The sequence below is a fragment of the Caretta caretta genome, chromosome 12, assembly GCF_965140235.1.
Source record: "Caretta caretta isolate rCarCar2 chromosome 12, rCarCar1.hap1, whole genome shotgun sequence".
NCBI lineage: Eukaryota > Metazoa > Chordata > Testudines > Cheloniidae > Caretta > Caretta caretta.
The window spans coordinates 12,014,305-12,034,930 of NC_134217.1; the positions used below are offsets into that span (position 1 = coordinate 12,014,305).

Below are 20,626 nucleotides of genomic sequence, written 5' to 3' on the forward strand. Positions count from 1 at the left end.
TTCCCAGATCAAAGACCCAAACTGCACACAGCAATGACTTACAGATTCATGGGGTGCTTGTTTTGAGCTAACAGCAGCTATGAACTTATGACCACAGCAAACCCTTTGGTGGGGTCTGAAAGACTGTTTTACCTGCCAGAGCCCTTGTTGGAGCTGAGGTGATCTCTGGTAAGCGTATTAGCATGTGTGTAGATTCTTTTATTGTTTTTAATATACTTTCTCTGTAATACTTTCACCTTAAAGGTGCTTGCTCAAGAAGAGCTGGGTGGTAACTTAACTGTGGGCAATTATGCTGCTTATAGCCCCCGAGGAAGGCAGGCAGAGCAGGCCTGCTGAGGCACTCTGCCTTGCTGGGGAATTCACAGTGTAGGAAGGGATCTGTGCAGCCTGGAAATACCCAGGACAGGAAGGAGAGAGATGCATGTCTCTGCCCAAGAGATGATGGTTGTGGAGCTGGAACCCTGCGAATGGGTGCTCTTGCTGGACCATGAAGGGGGAATACAGATGCAGGTGCCTGCCCTGGACTGTGACAAGCCTCACTAAATAGGTAAAGAAAATACAGCTTCATATGTCCCAGCTATCAACCCACTCAGTGTTGGTCCAACACACTGAGCTGTATTTATAGACGGTTTACACAAAAGCTACTGCAAAGGAAGTTTGGATACTTTGCATGTTACCACAACTGATCAAGATTCTGATGCCTGTTGCAAACTACACATCCTTAAATTCAGGACTAAAACCATGCATTGCGTATGCTGCATGAACACATAATGCTGCATTATCAAAACTATTACAAGGATAAGCACATTTTTAAGATTACTTCTGCTTATCATGAAAAATGATAAAAATGCCTTTTAAATGTGTGACAAGACAAAAAAATTCATATGAATAATCAACCATAGTTTTTCTTCATTACTATATCTTGCAACACCTATTTTATCAACCTATTTTCCAGAGACAGATTCTCAACAAACAAACAAAAAGATGTACTCTACAGATTTTAAACTGTTTAATTATTATTGTGGTTTGTACTGTGGAGCCCTAATCGAAGCCCAGGAGCAAGCTGTGCAAGGCGTTGTACAAACACAAGAGGAAAAACACCCTACCCCAAGCAGCTTAGAAGCTAAGTAATAACGTATTGCTAACTTGTGAAAGCAAAAACTTGCCAGTTACTTTATACTGTGTTATTTCACTCCCTAAATTCATCTAAGTATCCCCTCTATTAAGTGCAGGAACTTATGGAAGACACGGCTAATAATGAGTTGACATTCTCCAAGAAAAAGTTAGCAAGTTTTTAAGAGACTTTTATGCGAGGTCTTACAAGCATTCAATCGACTTCTTTTACTGTCAAATGCCACAACAGAAATGGTGGCATGCTACTTGTCTGGTACCTTCAAGTGGGGAAAACAATTTCTGTAATCTTCCCTGTGTACAGTAACTTCTGTCTCCCACCTGGAATTTCTGCCCCTTCCTGCTGTAACATTTACTTGTGCACCCTTCATTTCCTCCAAACAAAACTACCAAAAAACTGATTTTCCAATCCTCTTATTCTTAATAAAAAACCTATTGTGAACTGCACTGGGCCTTTGCCCCCTAACTTAATTTGAACCTACACACTATGTTGCAATGGGCATGTAATGAAACGTTGGCAACTTCCCTGCGGAAGTCAGCTGAAGGACATCGTTCTACACCCTGTTGCAGTAGTAAAATTACACTCATGTCTAGCATCGTAATCATACGCTTCGCGAGTTAACCGCATGGGAAGAAGGCTTAGAAAAAAAGGTGGGGGGCGAAAGTTCACCAACACAGGTGTGGGTCCCACTGTGGTAACTGGGGGGAAACACCATCAGAGGAGAGTACTGGCATCTAAGGGCAAGTCTAGGCCACAGTGCTACACTGGCACAGCTGCACCGCTGTAGCGTGCCTGGTGGAGACGTGCTACGCCAACAGGTGAGTGCTCTCCCGTCGGCATAATTACTCCACCTCAGTCGGAAGCGGAAGCTGTGTCGGCAGGAGAACGTATATAGGGCAAAACTTGCATCGCTCGGGGGGGGTGCTTTTTCACGCCCCTGAGCAACGTAAGTTAGGTCGACTTAAACAGTAGCATAGACCTGCCCTAAAAGACACAGGACACAAGTGATCCCACTCCCCGGCCCCCACCTCAAAAATGTTTGATCCTTCTGGTGGTGGTGGGGAGAGAAAGAGGGGTGGCACACAGGCAGCAGAAAAACAGGAGTGTACTAGCCTACACCACTGTAAGTTAGGTGTATTACAGCAGTCATAAATTAAGCCTCAGGGAAGAAGAGCACATCACCCGGACCACAAATACAAGCACATCTATTTCAGCTTAATTAATTACAATGAAGAGCATTAAATGTCTGCCTTGGGGGTTTTTTGAGCTTACTCAGGGAGAAGAATTGCTCTAACAGCTACAAGAACTTGGAAAGATAGGGTGGCGGAGAGTGGAAGTAAAACTGAATCAGAAGTCCCCAAATTCCCATATGCTAAATACTTGTAGCTGCCTGCTCGTAAGGAATGAAAGTTACCTTAATTAGCTGTGACAGGTAATGAGAAAAATGTATTTAATTATATGTTTATTTAAGACCAGGGTGATCTCCTGGCCCCACTAAAGTCCATGGCAAAACTTCCATTGATTTTAATAGGGCCAGGATCTTAGCCAAGTCCAATATAGGCCCACTGAAGTCAAAGGGAACCTTTCCAGCGATTTCAGTAAGCTTTGGATCAGGATCTAATTATATTCAGGAGGCCATGGCTTTAGTCAGCTTACTTCCAATCTGATGTAAAACATTTAGCTGTGTAAATATTAAAGGACTTTGTTCTTCCTTCAGTATTCACTCCTGTTGACTTTTGCCACCTTGTCATTGGGGTCTGATGCAGCCACTGCACTGGTGGCATTCTTTTATATGGGACAATTCAGAGGAGGGAGAAAAAATGAAAGAGTGTTTTGGTTTTTTTTATTAAAACATAGAAGTAAGAGCGAAGAGACCAGAATTCTATTCCCAGCTCTGCTACTCACCCCCTATGGGACCTCGGACAAATTGTCTCAGTTTCTTCATCTGTAAACTAGGGGTAACATTTACCCTACCTTCCTCACTCGTGTTGTGAAGGGAAGTTCATTTTTATATATGTACGTTTCTTGAGTTTCTTGGATGCAATGCAAACTATTATTCTTATGTACATGTGAGAAGAGTGGCAGTGATTTTTGCCCCACGTATCAGAGGAAGTAGTAGTATGGGAATTACATACGTGAATCGAGGGTTAAAAGTATCCTCAAGTTTATCAGCCACATAAGTATTTCAGCAGGCTGGAACCAGATGTGCAATCGAGGACAATTCTTAAAATTCCATGCACGCCTAATAAAAAGGGTTAGTGAGAGGCAGTGCACTCTCTTTATTTGCGGCCTTCTAGTAATTATCTTATGAAACTATTTCAAAGGTTGTTTCTCTTAATGGGTCACAATTGGTCTCCCCCCCACATTACTGTGAAAGATACATAACCAGAAGTTGGCATGCAGCTTTACAGAACACAGATAAAACACGGTTTCTGTCGCAAAGCTAATCAAGTTATGACATATTACAATTAATTTAACGAGTGTGAAACGACAAAAAGGAAAGCAGAGTTTATTATTCTAAATAATTTAATTGGGCCGGCGGCATAACATAACTGCACTGGAGGAGGACATAAGCGTTTCTTATGGTAAATTTATTTGTATCTGATTTCCAATTGCATATATGCTAGAATATGGAAAAAGTGTATTAAAAACAATTGGGTTGTTGTTTTCAATTTTTTACAAGACATTGCAAAACCAAATACTAATACTGAAGCGCTAAACGGGACATTTCCAAAGCACATGCTACACTGGTTGCTTCAATATTAGGAAGAATGCAGTAAGCTCATTTGTATTTGGAAAACGTATGTAGAAGTATGAAAAGCAAAGACTAAGCACTCCCCAAACAATAAGACGTAGTTTGAGGGAATTGCTTCCATGTTGCTTGCAGTCAATCAAAGGGAACATGTTGTACATTACTGTTACAAATTTGCTTTTCACCCCTAGTAAACAAAATATAGCAAGAGTGCTCTTAAAGTAGTATTTAATTTCTTAAGCACTTTCTACTGTATTACACTGGTAGGCCCTCAATCTTCAGATGTGCCAAGTGCAATCTTGGTGCAGCCATGAGTAGAAGACTAAGCAACCTTTCTGCCCCCACAGTCCTAGGATAGCCCCTCAGTCTTGCCACACCAAGAAGGAAGAAGAACGATGCAGTAGAGCGAGCTACGCTAGTTTTGCATCACTGGAGGATTCCCCTGTCTCAGGGGAATTCTCAGCCAACCCTTTAAGGCAAAGCAGCTGGGGCCTCTAGGAATGCCTTTAAACTTGATGACAATGGACTGCCTAGAACCTGTGTGTCTTTTAAGAATGTTCTGATTTCTAGCTTTGTAAGTTGCAAAAAGGAGAATGTTCTACTCACCAGTTTGTTTGGATATCGGAGCAGCACCGGTTGCACGGGAACTCCTGGAATAAAGGCTCCTGTAACCAAAAATCACTTTTTAATATACAAACATAATCACTTAAAATTCTTAGTGATTAAGACAAGGGAGGACTGGAGGACAAATAAAACGTAATGGGGAAACAAAAAAAAGAAAAGAAAAATTATCCCCTCACAGTTATTTTTTAAAAGCATGACTAGTCAGATTCCAGATAAAGGAGATCCTCTCTTCTACCAGAACAGAGTTTTAGGTCAGAGAGAAGTGATTCCCTCAGATTTGTGGATTATTTTGAACTAATTTTCTCCCACCTGAATGAACGTCAGTTCCCAAGGGACATAGTCAGTGTTGTTGCAGCCATGTTGGTCCCAGGACATTAGAGAGACAAGGTGAGTGAGGTAGTAAAAGATATTACCCATCTTGTCTCTCCAGTCACCAAGGGAATAATATTGGCTACATGTTCACATGACCATTGGGGAGAATGACAGTCAAGATGGTCACATAATGCTTATGGTCCTTATTTAGTCACATAGGTGCCTATACTAGCATTGTGTGACTTTGGAATAAGGAGCTGTTTTTTCAACGACATAACGTGGGAAACCAGCATAGCTTTGGTAAGCAAGCAGCAGCAAAGACCACTTTCTACTAGACAGTGCCATTATAGAACATCTATTCTGTGCAGCCAATAATCTGTTCTGCTAATCCTGCTAAATATGAACCAGATTAGATTTCATAAATCAGCTGCATGACAAAGATTTTTTTTATTTTTTTCATTACTACCTGAACAAATATACACTGAAGCACTGAGATTACTTCAGTTAGTTGCTCAGCTCTAAATTTCAAAAAAATTACAAGACTACTATTATGAAACTAAACCAAAATAAATGCAATTATTAATTATCCTGCAGGAACCAGTAAAATTCCGAGTAGTTTATGCATTTGAAGCATTACTAAGTATATTAAATGTTAGGGGTTAACTAAATAAAAAACAAATGCACCTCAAATTACAGGAACATTGTCAGGTCAAATCTCCCAGAAGTAGGTTTTGTGAAAATGGGTTTCCACTGTTTATTTTTAATTTTAATGAAGATGCTTTACATAAAACTAAATAGACATTCCTTTGAACTACACAACTATTGAATCATTGCTCTAAAGCATGAAAAAGACACAGTTAAATTGTCTAGAAGCTGCCCAGAAACAAAGTGTAACTAACTAGTCTATTATCATTCTACAAGCTGCTGGAAATTGAAAAAATAAATTCACAGCAAATGGTATAAAGTAGTAGAGGTTTTAAAAACAGTTTTAATAATCTAAGGTGTTACTAGCAGCACAGGTGAAGAAAAGTGGCTTTTTAAACATCCTTGACTTGACAGTACCCTTGCAGACTGTAAATAAACAAAAGAAACCCACTGGTCCAAATTAATATATTTACAAACTGATGAAGTGACTTTGTACATCATGCCTGTCCATGATTTTCTAACAAAATACATGCAACACAATGTCTCTCACCTTGTTTAAAGGTGATCAGGCAAGAACGATTTGTACAGGTGCCTTCTGGGAAAATCAGTACCTTGGATGGAAAAAAGTGTATATATATTTACATACATATACTTTATACTTCTGCCTTAACAACTTATACATGCCTGAAGGTGTGACTTCTTATTCAAGCTCTCTGAGCTGTCGATGAGCCCTGATACTGCACCACAACTTTATCACTTTGTCAGCAAGGAAATGAAAGAACTAGTGAAGGATGCCAGTGACTGACAGCAATTTTATTCGTCTGGATTTGGAAACAAATGCTTTGTAAGAGAGGGAACTTCTGGGAAGGTCTTTGTCAAGTCTGAAGCAGAGCACAAAAGGCCTCCAATGTTTCCCTTGCAGTATCTAGTGTTGGAAAGAATGAGCGATTGTTTCTTTCTCTGCCAGACGCTCCTTACGGATCTGTAAGCTGAATGAACGTTGAGTCTGGGTTGACATCAAGTGCACAGGAGGTACTCAAGCACTTACCGACGCAGATGCTATCAACACGAGCTCAGATGCCAACTGGGAGGGTATGATCACGGATCAAGGGGCAACAGCAAAACACAGACTTAGGGTGGGGGCATTTGTGATGTGAGGACTTCTGAAAGCATTACGTGCTACTGAATGGCTTTGGAGCCTGGAAGGATCAGATACACTGGATACCCAGGAGGTCTTAGAATCATCTTCGGAAGCAATGGGACTAGAAGGAGATACAGTATGACACAGCACAGCCAACCCTTCAAGGAACATAGAGCACACCAGCAGCTTCGTCTTTTCAGGGCACTCTAGCAACACCTATTGGAATTCTGAACTCTCTGGGCAAGAACATGCAACTCCTGAATAGTGTCACTGTAGCAAAAATTACAAAGAGATGCTCCTACTTCACTCCCTCCTAGTGCACAGGGCATGGCTGGGGGAAAAGAAGGCATGCCCAAGGCATCCCTGTGCTCCAGTGATACTCTGCTTGGGGCCATAGGTAGGTAGATGTAAGTTAGAGCAACCCCAAGGATGCTCTAATGTATGACAGAGGGGCAGCTCCAAGGATAGAGGAAGCACAAAGGTGGTACACACATGACCATTCCTGTACCAACCATAGTACAACCAGAACAAAAATTGTTGCCTAGGTACCTGGGCATGAAAACTGATACATAAAGGACATGAGGCTGGTGCCCAGAGAGAAATGTTCATATTCCTACCTCCAGAATCAAGTAGACAAATGCAACCAAGAGAACCACCCTTTGAGAACCTAAAAGAAACTGGGAGCAGCCACATGTGCTCCTGGCTAGCACATGCCACTTACCTCAGCATATATGCTGAGAACAGACAAAGCACTCTAACCAGGTCATGCCTCCTTTGCGCTGAGGAGTACAGGGGAAACAACAGCTGGGCCCCTTTGTTGCTAACAGGGGTGTTCTTCTGTTGATGCGTACTGTTCTAAGGGAAGGGGCCCCTGCTTTCTCCTCCACTGCACCCACGTAACAGTGGCAGCATTTGGCCCTAGATATTTTAGACTATGTGGTGAAAACATGTTTACAGTCAGATTCCTCCAAAAAAGAGGAAGGATAACACACAGGACTGGGAGTCAGTAAGCACGGACTACATTCCCAGCTTGGCCGCTGACTCACTCCACAACCTCGGGTTGGTCACATAGCTATACCTCAGCTTCCTCGTTGGTAAACTGGGAATCCACGAGTCTACTCTAATTTATGCCACAAGCCGAAACAGAACCCAATACCTGGGATAGAGCAAAACGGTCTTAAAGCCACCACTGTGTCTGCCCCCTGTCTTCAGCAGAGCTCTGGTGCACCTGGTCTATATTCCATCCAACCACACATTTCCTTCAGGAAAATGAACTGCACTGGCTCAATCACATCTCCATTTCTAAGCACAGCATTACTCAAAAGCTTTCCTAGACATGACCAGAGTGTTTGATTAAAATGCCTGCGTAGCAGAGTTCCATACCTGTGACAAATAGAAAAACAACCAAGGCGGCTGTAAGAATGCGTTAACGAAAATTTGAACATGCACCTGTCAAGGTTCCTCCCCCACTCTGAACTCTAGGGTACAGATGTGGGGACCTGCATGAAAAACCTCCTAAGCTTATCTTTACCAGCTTAGGTCAAAACTTCCCCAAGGTACAAAATATTACACCCGTTATCCTTGGAATGGCCGCTACCACCACCAAACTAATACTGGTTACTGGGGAAGAGCTGTTTGGACGCGTCTTTCCCCCCAAAATACTTCCCAAAACCTTGCACCCCACTTCCTGGACAAGGTTTGGTAAAAAGCCTCACCAATTTGTCTAGGTGACTACAGACCCAGACCCTTGGATCTTAAGAACAATGAACAATCCTCCCAACACTTGCACCCCCCCTCTCCTGGGAAATGTTGGATAAAAAGCCTCACCAATTTGCATAGGTGACCACAGACCCAAACCCTTGGATCTGAGAACAATGAAAAAGCATTCAGTTTTTTACAAGAAGACTTTTAATAAAAAATAGAAGTAAATAGAAATAAAGAAATCCCCCCTGTAAAATCAGGATGGTAGATATCTTACAGGGTAATTAGATTCAAAAACATAGAGAACCCCTCTAGGCAAACCCTTAAGTTACAAAAAAGATACACAGACAGAAATAGTTATTCTATTCAGCACAATTCTTTTCTCAGCCATTTAAAGAAATCATAATCTAACACATACCTAGCTAGATTACTTACTAAAAGTTCTAAGACTCCATTCCTGGTCTATCCCTGGCAGAAAACCAGCATACCGAGAGACACAGACCCTTTGTTTCTCTCCCTCCTCCCAGCTTTTGAAAGTATCTTGTCTCCTCATTGGTCATTTTGGTCAGGTGCCAGCAAGGTTACCTTTAGCTTCTTAACCCTTTACAGGTGAGAGGAGCTTTCCCCTGGCCAGGAGGGATTTCAAAGGGGTTTACCCTTCCCTTTATATTTATGACAGCACCTGTGAGTCAAATTAAAGAAGCCTAAATCCTAACTAAAGAACCTGGAGCAAGCTGCATGTGAAATGAAAATGATGCATGGTACATTTAAGTAATCTCATCCCAGGGAGAAAATGACATGTGTTTTGGTTTTCTGTTTCCTGGAAATGGGGATCTATGGCTGCTGGCTGTCCCGACCGCCCCTTTATCATTAGGGCTGTGCATTCCAGTTCAACAAAAACACAAATATCTTGCTATTGGCATCTCTGACTTTTCACAAGCTTTTTATTTTTGCTTCAGGAAGCCAGTTATGGAACAAAAAATAAACTGATAGCTAGTTTCCTCATGATGTTTCAATCATCCAGGAAGGGACCTGCTCTGAGAAAAATAGATCTCATGATATTTCAACCACTGAACTTGTTCTCTCAGTCACTGAAAACAAAAACAAACACAGGCACACGCACGAGATCAGGGCAGATTTCTACCTTGGATGCTCCTCTGCCTTTAAGATCTCCACACACAATAGAAGAGGTGCCATTCCAATGCGTGGGATAGGACAGGCTCAGGATTTGGTCAAATTGTCCTCGGGAGTTCAGTTGTGTGAGGCTCCCTGTGCATTGTCAGTCAGGGGGTTTTATGACAGGGCAGCAGTGGGCAGAGGTCAGAACTAGAGAATCAGCTTCGTCAGGGATCCTTTAGGCTTTGCTCTTCCAAGAAGAATGGGGTGTGCGAAGGCTCCAGGGCCCATCCCAGCCCTTGGCCTGGCACAGTATCTGTGGAGCTGCTCCTCCAAACACTATTCTCTCCATGGAGGTCCCCAGCATCCAGCTACTCAGGCTGGGAAGATAATGTAGTCCTAGAAGCAGAGAAACAGCATGGTGCTGAAAAGTTACCATAAGCGAGTAGGTGTGCAGTGCTGATATCCATTATTCTCATGCTGAGCTCGAACACAGATAGTAAAGTGGCTTCCAAAATACAGGTGAAGCTAAATGCCTACTAAGTTTCAAGCAACCTGGTCAACAGGCTCAAGGCCCCAAACTTCGGGGCAGGGAGAGGGGGGGAAAAAAAGCATCCCTGTGAGTGTTCTTGACATATATTTTTTACAAGTTGTTAGTACATTTGGGTTCTGAATTGATTCCTCAGTCACTCAAGAGTAATTACGCTGGAACCCCCTTTCTTTTTTAAAAGCCTTTTATAAACCCAGAAGGGTTGATGATGTCTCCTTTGGTTTGAAAGTTACAGCTACAGGCAAGTGTCCAACTGAATGGGACTTTTAAGCCTTAAGCTTCACAATTTAAAAGGAAAACTGACACTTTACAGCCTATTTTACCTGTGGCCACTGGCCTCCTGATGTTGCTCGTTTAGTTATCTCATTGATTGTATTCCTTCGAGAATCTGGGTCTAGACGTGATACCAATATAGGCTGGAAGGATCTGATAATTGCTGTGAAAGAGAGATTCAAGTTATCATTATTATTCATAGCACACTAGTACCTAGAAGATCCAACTGAAATCAAGTGCCACTGTCCTAGGCATTGAATAAGTGCATAGAAAGAAACAGACCCTGCCTTGATCAGCTTCCAGTCTAAATAGAAAAGACAGGCTAAGAATGGGAAAAAACAAGATATTACCGCCCCTAATACAGAGAATTTTTGTGATTTTTCACCCACGTTCATACAATCTGTGGCAGAGTCAGGAACTGAATGCAGATCTCCTAAGTCCCAGTCCTGCCTTGACCACGAGACCATCTTCCCTGCTGCTGTGCTCCCAACGCTACATAGCAAATATCAGCAAAAAGAAAAGGAGGATTTGTGGCACCTTAGAGACTAACAAATTTATTTGAGCATAAGCTTCCGTGAGCTACAGCTCACTTCATCGGATGCATGTAGTGGAAAAGACAGTGGGGAGATTTTATATACACAGAGAACATGAAGCAATGGGTGTTACCATAATGGATTTTTTACTGTCAGTCCTTTTGGTATGATGTCCATCTGTTTGCATTTTAAAAAATCCATTATGGTAACACCCATTGTTTCATGTTCTCTGTGTATATAAAATCTCCCCACTGTATTTTCCACTACATGCATCCGATGAAGTGAGCTGTAGCTCACGAAAGCTTATACTCAAATAAATTTGTTAGTCTCTAAGGTGCCACAAGTACTCCTGTTCTTTTTGCGGATACAGACTAACACGGCTGCTACTTTGAAACATAGCAAATATCAGTAAGTCTTTTATGCTAGTCTAGTGTTCTTAGGTTACTTTTCCTAGTTGCTGACTGGGAGTTTGGCTTTGCGTTATATTGCTTATGAAGAATGCTGTAAACTTCAGGCTGGCCACCATAAAAAATAAAGGACGTGAGATTAGTAAAAGTGCTACAGCATGTATATGGCCCCAGTAATAATAAGTGTGGGTCTTCTTTTTTCTTGGGTCAATGGGAGGAGAAGGAAGGCTCAGACAATGGGAAAAATCAAGCATATATTCTATTCTAATCTACGGAATGGTTTCCTTTTTGGTTTACTTCTTCACAGCTCAGTGACAGACACACACACACACACACACAGAGGAGAAATGCTCAGAGAGTTCAGATGTAGAAAGCAGTGGTAAGAATATGCCATTTTCTGAATTTCCTTGGTCTGGGTTTGTTCTGCATTTTCTTTACATAACTCCCCACCCCCAAGACCTCAAGTAATTTGTATGTTCATCTGCAAATTCAGCACTTTGAGGGCTTGATAAGTCCATTCCATCCACCCATGTCAAGTAAAGAAGCCTTTGCACAACTTGCCCATTCTTGGAAACGTCCGGCAGATCTGCACTGGGATTGTCAATTCCACAGCTTCCTTCAAGCCTCCTCTGAGCTACTCATTGTCACAGGCCAGGGGCATATCTAAGCCTTAAGCGTGGGCTCACTACCTCCAGTTCTATGGCAAGAAGGTCTCCCTGTGGCAAAAGTCCCCCCAAAGTCACGTGAACCGTGTTCCTTTGGTTTCTTTGTGTTACTCCTGAAGCCCCTTGGTCTTCCTGCTTCCTTCCCCTCAAGAGTCTGAAATTTCTGGAAAGCTCCCATCCAAGTTGCCCAAAGGCAAACACTGTCAACAGGAGAATCTTCTGGCTAATGACTTACAGGATGATTGTCAAGGGTCACTTGAGTCATGTACACAAAGGAAGACAATAGAGCTAGAAATTATGGCAGGACAGTGTTAGGGAGGGAAACACAGTGGAAATATAGGTCAGGGTTTCAAAGACATTTAGGCACCTAAAGATGCAGACAGGTGCATGGTGCGATTTTCAGAAATACCTAAGCAAGTTAGGAGCCTATCTTCCATTGAGATCTGAAAATCCCACTAGGCGACTAGCTGCATTTTTAAGTGCCTAAATATCTTTGAAAATCTGGCCCTCAGTCACTTTTTAACATAGGACTTTGGCTCCTAAGTCACTATGGCACTTAGGAAAATTTTATCCCTTACCTGTAACTTTATCAATACTTACTGCCAAATACTGGGGTCGACAGGTTCTCTACCCTGGATACGCTCGATGGAAATCCAGCTACGACACTAATAATTCCATCAAAGAAGCTTGAGTGAGGAGCTGCCACAAAGATTGGGGCTTCCAAGGGACCTGCTACTTTCCCCTTCACTTTAATTTGGAAGCCCATCAAGAAGAACAAAGCACGACCTAAGCACTGGAAGGCACATTGGATCACTTTCCTTTAAAAAGAAAATAAAACAAATAGCATGCATAAGTGAATAAACTCCATTATGTGCTCCGGCCACCATTTCTTTCCCACTTTAGAATAAAGAGCATGCAAGTAAGGTTTCCATATCATGCATTATAACTACTGGACTCATGCACCAGCTATGTGGGAAGTCAGACACTACTGCCTCCTTTTTACGTTAAAAACTACAGGGATTCCACTTTGAATCAAAATTAGCCAGTCAAATAACATCATTCCTGTTTTTTTTAAATGATCCGTTTTAATAAAGAAACCCTGATTAAGATGGAAAATGATCATGTTCCTTTAAAGAGGAACTTTAACTCTCAGCTACTCCCCGGTTTTGCTGTAACCCACTTCCTATTATTATTCGCGCCTGGCATCATATGGCTGCAGAGAGGGAAGAATCTGGAATGCACCCAAGATATTGAAAGGCCCAAAGCGGAGCGATCAAAACCCAGAATCCCTGCTTATAACAGATATAGCTGTGAAACAGCCCTTTAATGACATCACACCTAACAGAAAAGACTTGTGAGCGGCCACAAGTGTTTTTGTTGTCATGCATAATATTATTGAGCAATCTGGGCACAAATGTGGCCAAATACAAACTTTGCCTATTATGTAACATCAGCAATATATGGGGATGTATTTTCTTGTTCCCATCATCCTTGGGCAGAATTCCAAAGGTGTTTTACTTCCTTTGTTAAGGAGTACCCCACTCCGTGGCCCAAATATTCCTTTCCAGCACCACCTCTAAGGAAAGGTCTGGCTTGCAAAGTGTCTATCTTTAACATCTAAACTAGCTCCCAAGGTCTCTGCTGCAATGAGCTGAGCAAACTACATAGCCCACCACACAGAAGAAGATTTTCCGATATTTGCATGAGGTTGCAGAAACTTTATTTCTGTTTTACAATCACTCAGAGAAAATGCACTAAAATGCTGTTGAATTGAAACATATGAAGCAGACACATTCTCCACAGCATGTATTTGCAATATTTCTTTGATCATGTTAATAATAAGGAAAAAAAATTAAAGTTTGAAGCTTTTAAAATACATTGCTAAAAGTTACCTAAAGTTTGACAATTGCTTTTTACCTCTTCCATCCCATGAGCGGCACAGACCCTCTCTCAGGGTGGCAGAAAGTCACAATAGCTGCAATTGGCCATGTTAGCAGCAAAATTAATGCAATGCATATGGCACGAAATGGAAGCAGGATAATCCCCAACAGGACAGTCTAGGAGGGGAAAAAAAGGAAGAAAATGCACCAACAGAAATCACTGACCACTGATTTGCTCTGGTTACATAATGTGGACTTTAAAGTACTTATGTCACTGCTACATGATTAAACACGAAAAGTATTATGTGATTCTAACACAACTACAGATGTTTACGTAAAAGGAGGGGGAAGTTATTTTCTTTTACAAACGGTGCTTGGGAAAATTCTATAGTTGGAATTGGAATTTCTGAATCTTTAAGTCAAGGATCTTACAAGAATGACTGGCACAGGGGATTGGAAAATTTATTTATTTAGTGTGTGCATAGTCATCTAGCCAAGCGATGGCATCTTCAGTGGTATGATCCAGTTCTTCTAGGCCATCGCTGAACCTAGTCAGCAGGCATTCCTCGACAACGTCCGTCATTGTCTGTGTCGTGCCGCAGCTGCACAAAGGCCTGTCACAAAGGCCACAGTGATACTGGTTGGCTACACAGAGACCTTGCCCAGTCTGGAAACTATTCAACAGGGACCACTGACAATGGGACAGGTCAAAACCAGGCAGACAATTTGTGGGGCTGGCGACAAGGGACTGGTTGGAGATTATAACAGATAATCATTCCTCTCGCCAGAGTGTTTCCGCCCTAACATCTTGGCGTGGCGGACTGGAAATGGTAATGGTCGCCTCCAGGTGATCAATTCACATCCAGTCCAGATAGCTAGTAACCAAACATCATTACCAACTGACATCTGCTTGATGTGTCTCAGTCCTGGTCCTAGGGAACACATCCACAACAAGCCAACTGTAACATGCACTAATGTTGGTATAGCCTCAGCAGAAACACCAAGATGGAAACAGGCTAAGTTCCCCCTGCATTAGTAGCTTGAGCTTTAGTGGCACTCAAGCATCCACACATGCGCACACACCCTGATGAGCTAGCTATGTCGAGCATGAAGCCCCAGTTACCTGCAGCTAGACATTTATGGGCGTGGTTGGGAACTGAATTAGGGGGAACACTAAGGTTGTACCCTGAGCTATAAATGTAGTGAAGCCATACCTAAATTGCCTGTTCACCCCAAAGACAATCTCTACTATTTAAGTTCTAGCATAGTACGAGTATCCCATGTCATTACGGCTGCCCAGGAGATATCAGTTCTATGGACAATAGTCTTCAGTCCACAGTCACTCTGGGAATTTTTCACAAACACTGAAGTCACTTAAAAGTATTAAAAACATACAGGCTTGATGAAGACAACACAATCTATTTTACTTCCTACCTCCTGACTGCTTTGAAATGTGCCTCTTTGAATCCTCAAAACACACTGAGATAGAGCCTCAACTTTATTTTTCATAAATTTAGAAAAAACTTTGTTTAGACAGGCTAAAACTGAAATGCACTCTGAGGAGCTGTTGAAGGGAAAAAGACACAGCTTCCCTGTTCCTTGGTCAATAACAAGAACAGACTCAATATTTACACATAGTATAATACACACAAAGCAGTCTTGCCACAATCAAACTGTTCCTCTTCGACTCAGTTTGTAAAGCTCTCTCAAACATGCTAGGTAGGTACATCATAGACACATGTACCCAGGAAAATGCAGACTGGCTAATCCAGCTATTCAGTAAGGGTTATAAAACTACAAACCATGCTAATATGAATGCAAATATTTGACATGGTATTAAATTTTATCATGATGTAACCATATCCTGCTTTATTCTACAATACTGCTGCTGTATTTAACAGAATAAATGCACAAACCATATTCATCCAAAGGTATACTGGATGTCATGAAGCCTCTCAACATAACTAATTACAATGAAAGAGCTTAATGTGTTGTATTTAAGTTGAATCTTGAAATAATTTTGCAATGTTTTTCAATCAGGTCACAAACAACAGAAAGTAGAAACAGAAGAATTAGTTTTGGGAAACCCCCATTTGGAAAGTTATATCTGAAGGATCATTACATCCACAGCCATTTAACAATGAATTTCCAAAACCGGACAGGTACATTGCAGCAAGAAGTGTATCGTACCAAAAACAAGCAAGTTGTGTTAAGTATTTTAGTGCCATATCAGGTGATTGGCTCTTATTAGCAATCATGCAAGCTTTACCTTTTTTTTTTAAACCTGCAACTAAATAGTAGCATTCCTCCCTCAAAGACAGCACTTCTAATCTGATCTTTACAAATGACTACTTCCTGTTCGAAAAGAAAAGGAGTACTTGTGGCACCTTAGAGACTAACCAATTTATTTAAAAGCAAGGCCAAACAGCTGCCCCAATCAGGAAATAACTTCCGGAAAGCAATTTCTGATTCATACAGCTGAATGATCATTACCAAACTATATCACTGTCTTGATTCTTACCTCTCCCCTTTAAATTAACTAATGTTTGTAATTCACGTTGGAGATTAAAAACATTTCTAAGTACTATTCATTCTATTCTTCAATATACTCCATTGGCTACAATGTTCCTTTTGTCTGTCTCTCTCTCTCATCTCTTTCAGCGTTCCTTCAATCTTGTCGTGACATCCTACTATTCCAAAAATAATTGGACCATCTCCAATCAAAAGTAAATTTGTCCTTATTTATCTTCTAAATCCATCAGCTATCGCATCCAGGAAAATCTGAGCCCTATTATTATTACTAGCATTTGTCCTATATCTGGGAAGTTAAAGTCTCCCATAATCACACAATTTCCATTATTATTTACTTCATTAAAAACATTAAAGAGGTCTCTATCCATATCCAAATCAGATCTCGGTGGTGTATAGCACACCCCAAGCACCATCCCAGTGGAGGCTCTAGTAGCTTTCTTCCCCAATGTAATTTTTGCCCAGACAGACTCTGTCTTATCTATTCCATCACTTCTTATTTCTTTACAGTCGACCTCATCATTGATATACAATGCTACTCCACCACCTTTGCCTTTATTTCTGTCTTTCCTAAATAGCACATACCCTTCAATACCTGTACTCCAGTCATGACTACTATTCCACCATGTTTCTGTTATCCTTATATCATCTGCTTTCACTTCCTGCACCAGTAGCTCTAGTTCCTCCATTTTGTTACCTAGGCTCCTCGCATTGGTGTATCTTAATTTTTGCTATTTGGCTTTGCTCACGTTCTTTACCTGATTAGGCACAGACATTCTATGGCCAGTATCACCTATCAGACTGATATCTAAACCACCCTTCCTCCTTATGTCCATTCTTCTACCCACGGCTGTATCCTTTCTTACTTCGTTTTCTTCCCTCTCAATGCTAAACTAGAGAAGAGCATTTGTTTGTTTGCAGAAGTTTGAACATGAACATTCTATGCTGTCCAATGTCCACAAGAAAGATTCAGTGAGTAAAATGTGAGTGAAAATCAGGATCTTTAGTTCCCATTGGCCCCTTGTCTCTCTGTCAGGCCTTGACCTGCAAGGGGCACCTCACGGGCAGAACCCAGCGCTCATGGAAAACCCCAATGGCCTCGAGGGGGCTGTGAATGGGTGCCAAGCTCACCACACACTGCACCTTGCAGCACTGGGACCTGACACTGTACCATTGTGTAGTCTCCCCCCACTCTCCCTGTAGCTTTACAGGAACATACTTTGAGTGCTGAACAAAGTGGAGATTATTGTAGAAAGCTGGAGTAATGGACCATGGTTTCAAATTGCAGGCTTCTGAAAACAAGTTTCTGTATTCTATAACCAGGTTTACTAGTATGGAAACCTACATCTTTGGGGAAATCGCACTGAAGTCAATGGCACAATTGAGAGGCGTGGGGTCCATGATTGCAGATCCTGGTGTGTTTGTATTTAAGAAGCATTTCAGCCCACCATTAAAGCAGGTCAAATTTGGCTCAAAGTTTAGATTTTAATACTATAGGATTTTAATGTTTTAAAATAATTGTTTCCACGTATTTTAATTCTAAAGGGTGAAAGGAAAAAAAGTCTGTCATCCAATCCCCTGCAGCATTTGCATCCACTACCCCGTAGAATCTAGTTCAATTGAGCCTTTCAATGCAGCAAAATCTGTTAACGATAATGTGAAACTGCCTACCCTCTTTGCATTGTCCAAGCTAACCGATAAATAAGAGACAGTCAACATGAAAAAAAAAAATTATGTTTTCAATTATTTAATTTTAATTTAAAAAGAACAGGAAAGAATTTTTAAAGTGCTTAACATGAGTCCTTTTAAGATCAATATTATAATAATTCAGCTTTTTATACTACCATCTCAAAGCGAGGCAGGTATTATTCACATTGTATAGATTAATAAACCAAGGAACAGTGTTTAAAAGTTCACAGTTATAACAAAAATAATGTTTTAAGATATGTTCTTTCCTACTTTATAAATAACAACCGTAGCCCTCAGGCTGCAAATACTTATGCAAGGGTGTAACTTAGAGTTGTCACTTTGGATGGGCTAGCACCAGCAGGAGAGTGAATTTGTGTGGGGGGGGTGGAGGGTGAGAAAACCTGGATTTGTGCTGGAAATGGCCCACCTGCTGATCACTTTAGATAAGCTATTACCAGCAGGACAGTGGGGTGGGAGGAGGTATTGTTTCATATTCTCTGTGTGTATATAAAGTCTGCTGCAGTTTCCACTGTACACATCTGATGAAGTGAGCTGTGGCTCACGAAAGCTCATGCTCAAATAAATTGGTTAGTCTCTAAGGTGCCACAAGTACTCCTTTTCTTTTATTCACATGAGTTACAATTTTGATGTCAGTGGGACTACTCATTTACATAATTATTTCACCTGCTTGTTTCCAGGATTGGGTCATTAGATTATTAAAGTAAGATCATTTTAAACAGTGACTTACTCTTTATGCTGATTTCTTTTACATTTCCCCTAAGCTTTGATAACATAAACAGCCTACTCATTGTCACTTATTGCTATTCAATTTCACTTTCAAGGTGACATGAACCAGAAAAATGAGGAAATGATTGGGAAGGAAATGTTTCCACTGGATTTGTTTTCCCTGAAAAAAATTTCTACTGCTGTTGAGCATTTTATAAAATGCTCCCCCACCCCACCAGAATCTAAAATCCCAGTGCTCCAACTGGATCTAATTGTCTATTAGAGCCAACTCATGGGCCTATTTTGATCTTATGGTACCAGAGTACTAACATCAAAAGTAACTGCACCTCAGAAGTTCTATTCCTTGAATTCAGTGGCTCTCAAACTTTTGTACTGGTGACCCCTTTCACATAGCAAGCCTCTGAGTGCGACCTCATAAATTAAAACCACTTTTTAAAATATATTTAACACCATTATAAATGCTGGAGGCAAAGTGGGGTTTGGGGTGGAGGCTGATGGCTCACGACCCCCCCATGTAATCACCTCACGACCCTCTGAGGGTTCCCGACCCCCAGTTTGAGAACCCCTGCTTTAATTGGACCCAACAGCCACTGTAAACGGAGAGATTAACTCTTCAAAAATAATAATAAATAATAACAACAACAACATCTCAGTGCAATGGGAGCTACTTTTTAAGGGGTGGGGGTAGAGATCAACGTTTACCGAGACACAGTATTTGGAAACTAGCGCTGTGGGTTTCGACGAGCTGCGGGAGGGTGATGGGGTTGGTTTGTTGGTATAAGCGGCTCCTCCTATCAGCCCACCGTCGAAGCGCTCGGCGCTGCACTGTGTCCGTGCAAGCGCCTTGCAACGACCCCGGGGACACGCGGACGGGCGGGGGGAAGACAACCACCGTGTCCAGCTAGTGCACACCCACGCCGGGGGGCAGACGGGCCGCTCCCCTGAAGAGCCCCCCGGGGGGGGGGTAGCTGGAGGGAGGCGCTATTGCCCCTGGCACGCCGGGGGCCGGCTACTCGCCGCCCGGGCTCGACTCCAGCCTGGGTGGAAGGACTGCACGGGAATAAACCGCCTCATGCCCTTGGCTGGGGGAGCCGGAGCCGGAGCCTTCCCGGGCGCCTGTTTATTCCCCGTTACACGTGCCCCGTTTGCACCGGCGGGGCGGGGCTGCCCCGTTCCCCCCGCCCCGCGCCGCCGGCCTTACCCGCGCTTTGTCCTGGGCGCTCAGGCGCCCCTCGTGCACGAAGGGGTTGCGGACGCTGGGCGGGTAGAGCGACTGCTGCCTGGGCAGGGGGAAGAGCCGCGGCGCCATGGCCCCGCCGCGCCGGCCGCCGGGCTCCGAGTCCCCGCCGCAGGGCTGCTCCGCCTCCCGCCGCCACCTGCGCATGAGCCGCCCGGGGGGGCCGCCCCGAGGGATTCCCGGCCGCCCTCCTGGCGTGGCCGCCGCAGGCGGGGGGGAGCTCGGCTCCCGGCCTTTCACGTGTCCCTGGGGGGGTCCTGCTGGGCAGCCCCTGCCCCGGCTGCAGCCAGAGCCCCCAGGAAGGCTGGGAACGGGAGGGGGGATTTAATGGCAGCTCGCCCCCAGTGTAAACAGGTCTCTGAGGGAACTGTCCCCAGAGCACAGCCAACCCCAGGGCCCTTGTGGCTCCCAGCTTTGGGGGCTGGGAAGGGAACCACCCCCCGCCATTCCTCCTGCAGGAGCTGTGACCAAAGTAGGAGGCTGGACCCCCACACTTCCCACCTCCTTGGACTTGGGCTAGTGGGGGGTGGACCCTTGTCAGCACCCCAAACCTTGAACAGCAGGCCCCCTTCTCAGAGGCAGCACACACAAAGCCTCCCATCTCTCTATTTGTGGTACCTATCTGGCCTCCATCACTGTAGTATCTACATGCCTCACAATCTTTACAATATCTAGGGTGACCAGATATCCCGA

The 20,626-nt window shown here is 43.0% G+C and overlaps 1 protein-coding gene across 1 annotated transcript in view; it reads right to left on the reverse strand.

The window, feature by feature from the left end:
• Window positions 1-20,080, reverse strand: part of LPCAT2 (lysophosphatidylcholine acyltransferase 2) — a 51,286-nt gene extending 31,206 nt beyond the window's left edge. The window contains exons 1-6 of the mRNA XM_048816509.2: window positions 19,898-20,080; window positions 13,769-13,908; window positions 12,452-12,669; window positions 10,297-10,409; window positions 6,016-6,076; window positions 4,491-4,549 (exon numbers count right to left, since the gene is read on the reverse strand). Of these exons, the coding sequence (XP_048672466.2) occupies window positions 4,491-4,549; window positions 6,016-6,076; window positions 10,297-10,409; window positions 12,452-12,669; window positions 13,769-13,908; window positions 19,898-20,080 (774 nt within the window). The remainder of the gene's footprint in view (window positions 1-4,490; window positions 4,550-6,015; window positions 6,077-10,296; window positions 10,410-12,451; window positions 12,670-13,768; window positions 13,909-19,897) is intronic.
• Window positions 20,081-20,626: the final 546 nt, after the last annotated feature.